The sequence below is a fragment of the Cebus imitator genome, unplaced genomic scaffold (assembly GCF_001604975.1).
Source record: "Cebus imitator isolate Cc_AM_T3 unplaced genomic scaffold, Cebus_imitator-1.0 Scaffold121, whole genome shotgun sequence".
In the NCBI taxonomy this organism is placed as follows: domain Eukaryota; kingdom Metazoa; phylum Chordata; class Mammalia; order Primates; family Cebidae; genus Cebus; species Cebus imitator.
This window is the reverse complement of record NW_016107436.1, coordinates 4,659,437-4,667,694: the sequence shown is the minus strand read 5'-3', so window position 1 is coordinate 4,667,694 and position 8,258 is coordinate 4,659,437. Positions and strand designations below refer to the sequence as shown.

The 8,258-nt window shown below is 41.9% G+C and overlaps 1 protein-coding gene across 8 annotated transcripts in view; it reads left to right on the top strand.

The window, feature by feature from the left end:
- The window catches only part of ACACA (acetyl-CoA carboxylase alpha), a 324,534-nt gene that overhangs the window by 281,804 nt on the left and 34,472 nt on the right, over nt 1–8,258 (top strand). For all 8 annotated transcript variants that reach the window (XM_017539866.2, XM_037742496.1, XM_037742495.1 and 5 more), the window contains 3 exons: nt 2,188–2,284; nt 5,742–5,838; nt 7,041–7,176. In XM_017539866.2, coding sequence (XP_017395355.1) covers nt 2,188–2,284; nt 5,742–5,838; nt 7,041–7,176 — 330 coding nt within the window. The remainder of the gene's footprint in view (nt 1–2,187; nt 2,285–5,741; nt 5,839–7,040; nt 7,177–8,258) is intronic.

Here is an 8,258-nt window from a genome sequence, read left to right as displayed (position 1 = left end):
CCTAGGCTGGAGTGCAATGCGTGATCTCAGTTCACTGCAAACTCCGCCTCCCTCTCCCCCTTCTTTTCGTACCATGGTTATGATAAAAACTGTGAGCCTAAGATTACCTGTCAGTGTTTTTGTTTTGTTTTGTTTTGATACGGAGTGTCTCTCTGTTGCCAGGCTGGAGTGCAGTGGCGCAGTGTCGGCTCATGCAACCTCTGCCTCCTGGGCTAAAGTGATTCTCCTGCCTCAGCCTCCAGAGTAGCTGGGACTATAGGCGTGCCACCACACCCGGCTGATTTTTATATTTTTTGAGAGACTGGGTTTCACCATGTTACCCAGGATGGTCTTCATCTGTTGACCTCGTGATCTGCCCACCTTGGCCTCCCAAAGTGCTGGGATTACAGGTGTGAGCCACCACACCCAGCCACCTATCAGTCTTAAAATGCAGGACTTTTCTGGGAATGAAATGAGCCTCTTTACTTCTAGAATTTGGAATAAGACTCAGTGAGTGTTTTCTTGGGAAATATGGGGAGCCATCTTAGCCTGCTAAGTTCTGCATCAGATGTAGGTAGGAGCTACTCTTTGGGGACTGTGAAGCACAACTGTAATAGTCAGTGACTCCTCCCACCCCTAGCAGGAGGGTTTTTAAAGAAGAAAATGTTTCCATCTTGAAGTTAATTCTGTAGTTCCAAATCCCTGTTATTGAAGTAAGAATTAGAAAATGATCCAAGAATATAAAGCTAAAATTCAGTATTCTGATGAACCTAGAAATTTGGTTTATAACTTTCATCAAAATTTGAGCCCCTCTTTCATGGGTGAACAGAGGTATGTGTGTATAGGTGGGCGTTATCCTGGCCATTATTAATGAGATCTACAGAATAAAATGAAATTTGTGATAAACTAAGTTTTCTGTTTTTTGGATAATATTTTTTCATCGTCTCCCTAGTAATTCATCCTGCTGTCTATGTGCAGCTAACACTCGCTCCCAAATCGAGTGACTTCAGATTTTAATTTAGTGGAAGCGTTAAAGAAAGCAGATGATTCCCTGTGATAAGTTAAAGCAGATATCTTCTAGGTGAAAAGTTAAAGTCATTTATTAGAGGAGATAGTGCTGTGATATTCTTCAAACTGACGCCCAACACGAGACCAGAATCTAAACTATCGGCTTTGGGCTCACGATGGAGAGATAATTTTGAAATGGATGATCACATTTTACACTGGGGCCATAGAGGCAAGGAATGTAGAACACAGTAATTACAAGTTTAGTCTTGATAAAACACTCTCCATCCTGTTTAAGTCAGCAGAGGTTAGCTTGCTCAGATCTCCACTTTTAATTGGTTTTGGACTTGGGTTTTTAGAGGGTGGAGGGCCATGTTCAAATTAGAAGAATCACTGAAAACCGTGAGCTGACAGGGCAAACTAGGAAACAGTTATTTGCAGAAGCTTTTATGGGGCTTTGGTCAAACATTCATACCTGTGGAACAAAAGTTTTTTCTTTAACATGTTGAAAGTTTTGGGTCTTGCCAGTGAAGGAAATTCTATGTGCAAGGAACATTAATGGCATTAAGTATGTGCATCTTAACCATTGTATTTTTACTATCTGTCAAGAATATGTGACCCTTTTTTGTAGAAAGATTATACTTTATCAGCTGTTTAATAAAGTAGATACATCTTGTTGCTTTTGTAGCAGAGAAACTGAGTCCCTATTTTTCCCTCCACATTTGGATTCTTATCTGATAATTAATACTTATTATTTGGCTGTTTTCGGCCTTTGGTTAAAAGAAAGTCAGTGGAATCAAACAGAATTGTAAGGCAAGTTTTAAAATAGAAATAGACATTTTGAAAATATCTTTAATGACTTGACTGCCTTTTGACAAATGTTTGTAGTGTCTTCCAAAAAGTCAAGTTATTTATTTAAAAGCATGTAAACTCTCTCTGCTAGCTGAACCCCATCACTTAACAATAAATGATGCTTTTGCTGATAAATGATTCTTTTTATGCAGACTAGCAAATGAAATAGGAGATGATGTCTGAAGACAGATGAACATTCAGCTGCCTAATGCTTCCATCTATTATAATATGGTTAAAAACAACAAACTCCCCCCAAAGAATCCCCCAAACCACCTTAAATTTGTCAGTTCCAGTACACTGTCAATGGATTAACGGTCCTTATTCTCTGTTTTCTTTCTTTCCTTTCTGTAGCCCAAAAAGGTCAATGGTTGAGTGGCTTTTTTGACTATGGATCTTTCTCAGAGATTATGCAGCCCTGGGCACAGACTGTGGTGGTTGGTAGAGCCAGGTAAGAGCTCTTGTGTTTTGGCAGCCCTTTTTCCTCCTGACTAAAAATAAGGAAAGAGTCATGGCTATATGGCTGTAGACCAATAATGTTCTCTTTGTCTGAACTTTCTAAGAACACTGGATTATAGCCATGCCCACGGCAGAATAACTAGAATGCTAGCTCTCAGTTGCCATTTTCTGTGTCACTCAAATGATGCATTTCATCTGAAGGCAAATTTTGACATTTTCCTTTTTATAATGCTTCAAGAAACATTCTTGGGAGCTCTAAAGCCCAACTACAATAGCCAGGGCCCACCAATGACTTTCCCTCTCCCAAAGACCGTTTTCTTTCAGGAATAGGTGACAAGCGAATCAGAGACTTATCTGCTTTTATATGTAACTGAAGAGAAGTTCTTCGTGGCACTGAGATTATTTAAGTGACAAATGTACTATATTGGATTATAATCAGATTTGAATTGCCTCCTTCCCCCCCAAAAAAAGTTTACCTGAAACAGGAGTGAGTAAAATAAGCTCGATAAGTTGCTAAGATACCTATATGTGTCAATTGGGAAATTGAAGTTTCTATTAAATTTTAATACCTGGGCCGGGCGCGGTGGCTCAAGCCTGTAATCCCAGCACTGTGGGAGGCCGAGGCGGGTGGATCACGAGGTCAAGAGATCGAGACCATCCTGGTCAACATGGTGAAACCCCGTCTCTACTAAAAATACAAAAAATTAGCTGGGCATGGTGGCGCGTGCCTGTAATCCCAGCTACTCAGGAGGCTGCGGCAGGAGAATTGCCTGAACCCGGGAGGCAGAGGTTGCGGTGAGCCGAGATCGCGCCATTGCACTCCAGCCTGGGTAACAAGAGCGAAACTCCATCACAAAAAAAAAAAAAAAAAGAAAAAAAATTTTAATACCTATTCTAAGAAGTGCTTCACTCAACCTCAAGCTCTGCGCAAAATAATCTGTAGCGCTGGCTATAACGAGCTATAACGAGCACCTGCCACGACTGATCTTAATCTACCTCTGCACTGCAGAGACCTGCTATTGAGGGGCCGCATCTGGAGCTCACCTTCCTGTGGGGGCAATCAGTTTTCCTTATCTTAGTGAAAAGTGGCACCTGCTCAAGATTCTCAAACATGCCACATTGGGTTGAGATTTAGCTTCTAGCCTTGAAAATAATTCTAGGCTCTGTGGTTCTCAGTACAGCAGGTCAGCGCGCCTCATGCTGCCTGTGACAAGGAGCCATCAGAGGGCAAATCCCACAGACAGGGTCTTCCTCTGTGACTCTGAATAGGATTCAGAGTCAGCTGGAGTCAGTCTGGCCTGGAGTCAGCTCAGACTGACTCTCCCAGAGTCATTCAGTCTAGCCTGGAGTCAGCTCAGACTGAATGTCCCAGAGCCTACCTGTCCATTTTCTTTCAAGTCTCAGGTCTTTTTTCTTACCCCAGGCTTCTCGGTCCCAGTGAGAAGTATTCTCTGTGCCTGGTAAAATTCCTACTGGGGAGCTGGAAGTAGGAGATGCACTGGAGTGAGAATGCTGATATTCAGCACCTGTATCAGCTCGTTAGAGCGATTTCTCGTAGCACGCTAAGACCAACTTTTTTGAGATTTGTCTCATCTATTCTGCTTCAGTTTTCCTGTCTGAAGAAAAATGACAGATTTTAAATCTCAGAAAGCCAAACATTTGTTAAGTTCTTTAAGAGCCTCCCATTGGAAATAAGAGAATAATACTTCACACTTTTGATTAGAAAAATAGGGATTGGTTTGCGACCAAGATCAGTCAAGCTTGGCTTTGGTTAGCTCTGCCATTGTGTATTGCAACACTCACTCTGACTTCCTCCTTTCTTTCCATCTGACAAGTTCTGGACTTCTTACTCCAAACACATACACATGCTCACAAGTATATAAAACACAAATGGAGCTCTAGCTTCTTTCAAAAGCAATGGCATTTCAAGAAATAAATATAAATGTATTCTTCTGGGATTGTTACTGTAAGTGCTGCCAAAACTCATCTTTGGTATGTATGTTTGGAATATGTGTGCTATTGGCTGTAAATTGTCTTTTATTATTCCATGGCACCTTGTCCAGGGACACACTATAAAACAAGATGTAGCATCTTCATGTGCTAGCCTGATAAAATTTATATGAAGTATAATAGAAAACAGAAGTTGTTCTGAGCTGTTTTCAAGTTCAATAAATAACTGTAATACTCGGATAAAGATGTTCTTTATTAGGTCACATGGGCCCTAATATATAAGTTATAAGTTACCGATTTAGGGTGGCTTTTGCAATTACAAGTTTCCAGTTGGATTGTTAATCATTGTGAACAGAAATATTTCTAAACCCTCCTGTGTACCTCCTGCTCGTTGTCTTGTTGTCTAGAGGGCTTTTGATTCTGATTCAGTGCAGGCAAGTGACAAGGGGGTGGGTGGTCTCCACTCAGGCCCTTGTCAGGCCTCTTGTGATGACAGGAATCCATTTTCACTAGCCAATTTAACAACCAAAGGCCATCCTTCATGGAAAAGTTTGTTATGGAGATGGTGTGGGGAATGAAAGACTATAACCCGTCCCAGTCCCAACCCCAAGGAATGCAACAGTGAGAATGAAGACTGAATCACATTTTCCAGGGTAAAGATTCACCCTATACTTTGTCTTGCTCTCTGATTTTTCCTAGAAAATCTTTTTGAGGACCGAATTGGGAGGTCATCATGGAGTATAGGTGCAGAGGCTTTGAGCTCCTACACAGTTTTTAAAATTAACCTAGCTTTGAGATTAAATATATACTTCTAATATAGATTTCACCATGATTACTACTAAAAATTTTCCTTGTCCCATTGCTCTTTTCCGATGAAGGAGAAAGTTAAGGGCTTGTTGATCCACTTCCCTACTCTAGGCATGTATTTTTCATCATCCTCATAACATGCCCACATACACCCTATCCATATGCCCAGTAGTATGACCTATTTTACCCTCAAATCTTATCTGGAACCACATTGTTAATATTCCATAGAAAACTACAGCTCCATTTCAGCAAGGTCAGAACTCATTAAAAGTTATTGAAAGTCTCAGATTCCTACCACCTTTCAGACCATTTTCTACCATCTTCACCAAGGAAATGCTCTGGAGTGAACTGAGAAATTTCATTTGGCAGCCACAGAGGTAGGGATATGTGTATATGCTAGGCTGTTGAGTCTAAATGCAGAGGCTCCCCTAGAACAGCCCCTGGTTTGAATTTATCTTGTGTCGGGACATTTCAGAATAGGAGAGATTCTGAGTGTGGTTTCCCACCATATTTAGAGAGTAAATATCAAATCTGTAGAGTGTCACATTTAACTTGTAGAAGAATCAGATTCCCCATGCTCTCTCTGTGTGTTTCTAGTTTCTTCCCCAATGTCTTGATGTGGGATTGGAAAACAAATGGCTAGCTATAATGTTGACATACATTGGGTTCTTATGTGGCTCATTTTTTATCAGGCTAGGAGGAATACCTGTGGGAGTTGTTGCTGTAGAAACCCGAACAGTAGAACTAAGTATCCCAGCTGATCCAGCAAACCTGGATTCTGAAGCCAAGGTAGGTCACCTCAAGTGTACTGTGAGCCTGTGCTTGGAGGGTTTTTCCCTTCGTAGTGCCTGTGGATATATATATAGCAGGAGCATTGCAAACCATCAGTTTTAGAGGGAAGGGCATTAGCAGCCTTGAATGATTTTAGAACATCATGTGCTCACTTTTAAGATGACTCTAGATGGACTAGAAGCTAAATTCTGCCTGAAAAATTAAATAAGTCTTTACAGTGGTCTTGTTGATGCTAGAAACAGTATACTTTTGTTGGGGAGATGGTCTTACAGAAAGGCAGCTGAGATAATACTGAAAGCTCTTTGGTCCCCGATTCTCTGAGTATGCACGTGGAAGAGCTACAATTAGAGTTAATGGTGAAGTCTGCCCTAATGCCAACTGTGAACACCACAGCCCTTTGTTTTTCTGTTTTGTTTTGTTTTTGTTTTTGAGACATGGTCCGTGGCCCAGGCTGGAGTGCAGTGGTGTGATTTTGGCTCACTGCAGGTTTGACCTCCTGGGCTTAAGCGATCCTCCAGCCTCAGCCTCCTGAGTAGCTGGGACTACAGGTGCACATCACCACACTTGGCTTTTTTTTTTTTTTTTTTTTGTAGAGACGAGGTCTCACTATGTTGTTCTGGCTCGTCTCCCACTCTTGGACCCAAGGGATCCTTCTGCCTTGGCCTCCCAAGTGCTGGGATGAGCCACTGCGCCTGGCACCATTTTTTTTTTTAATGGATTATATTTTCACATCCTGACACCATTCAGAAAGTGAAGGGTCAGGGAGGCCAGGGAGGAGGCTGTTCAGCAGTGTGACATCAAGCATCTATTGATTAGCCACAGTACAGGAAAATGCTATACTAAGCACAAAGGTAAAAGGACTGGGAGACCTCATACAGTTGACTTGCTTTAAGGAGTAGCATAATGGAGCCATTTAAAATTGCTTTTGAGAAACCTCGAACAAGGGTTCTTAAGACTACATTCTTCCTTTTGACTAAAGAGTTGTTATAAGCAGAACTTAAAAAGAATAGTATTTGACAAGGTCAAAGATCCAAGATCCTTTCTTTTTTTACTCCAAACATCATGATCTTGATGAACAATGGTTTTTGTTGGTTTGATTATTAGTTTTCAGTTTTAATAAGTAAAATCTTGTTCACCTTGAAGAGATTTCCCCCTGGAGCTGTGTTGTTAATTGTGTCTTCTTTGGCTTTTCCCAATAGATAATCCAGCAGGCTGGCCAGGTTTGGTTCCCAGACTCTGCATTTAAGACATATCAGGCCATCAAGGACTTCAACCGGGAAGGGCTGCCTCTGATGGTCTTTGCCAACTGGAGAGGCTTCTCTGGTGGAATGAAAGGTGACTGGCCTGCCTGTGGGCTGGGGAGCATCACTGATTACTGGGCAGTCTGCTGCAGAGGGAGGGTATAGACTCGGCAGTATCTGTGGGTATCCTAACAGCCTAGGTTTTGTTTTGGAATTCTACCCTCTCTGAGACATCTTTTGAGTCACAACTTGAATGGGAAAAAGTACATTTTATAATTTCATACAAAATTTCAGAATAATCTACTAGTGTTATCAAGGTGACCTACTGTTGTGGATTTACCTTTCACAGTTGGATGCTGGGCCACTCTGGTGGTCCTAGGGAAATATGATTGTGACTCTGTCTCTTCTGGGCATATACTTTGTTGGTGTTATTTCCTAATGTTGTTCAGTGACCAAGACAGATACTGAAATTAGCATTTACTGAAAGAAAATGAACAAATTCAGCACCAGAGGCTGTTCTTTGTGGCAATTTCTGCTATGTCGTATTATTATCTAACAATAGCCCTGAGCCCGTGGCTCCAGCATATTAGACTATTAATATAAAGGCTCTACTCCATGCTGTGAGAACTGCTAAGTAATTAGGCAGCCAGTATGACCATTTACAGAGAATCCTTAATGTGTAGAGCCACTGTGGACACTGCAGGGAGAGCCAAAGGAAACACTACCTCTTATAGTAGTGAAGCTCTCTCCCAAGGCCAGAGGATTCATGGCCATGCTAGGCTAGAGACTACATACCTGGAGGGTATGAGAGTATACTAAGTATAAATTCCATCTGTTTTGGGGAGAATTTGGGGTTCTAAAGCAATGAGATAGGGCCGGGCTCTTTAAAGCAATAGGACAGGGTGGCTTATGCCTATAATCCCAGCACTTTGGGAGGCTGAGGCAGGCAGATCACTTGAGGTCAGGAGTTTGAGACAAGCCTGGCCAACATGGTAAAAGCCCATCTCTACTAAAAACACAAAAATTAGCCAGGCGTGGTGTTGGGTGCCTGTAGTTCCAGCTACTTGGGAGGCTGAGGCAGGAGAATCACTTGAAGCTGGAAGGCAGAGATTGCAGTGAGCCAGGATCACACCATTGCACTTTAGCCTGGGCAACAGCATAAGACTTCATCTGAAA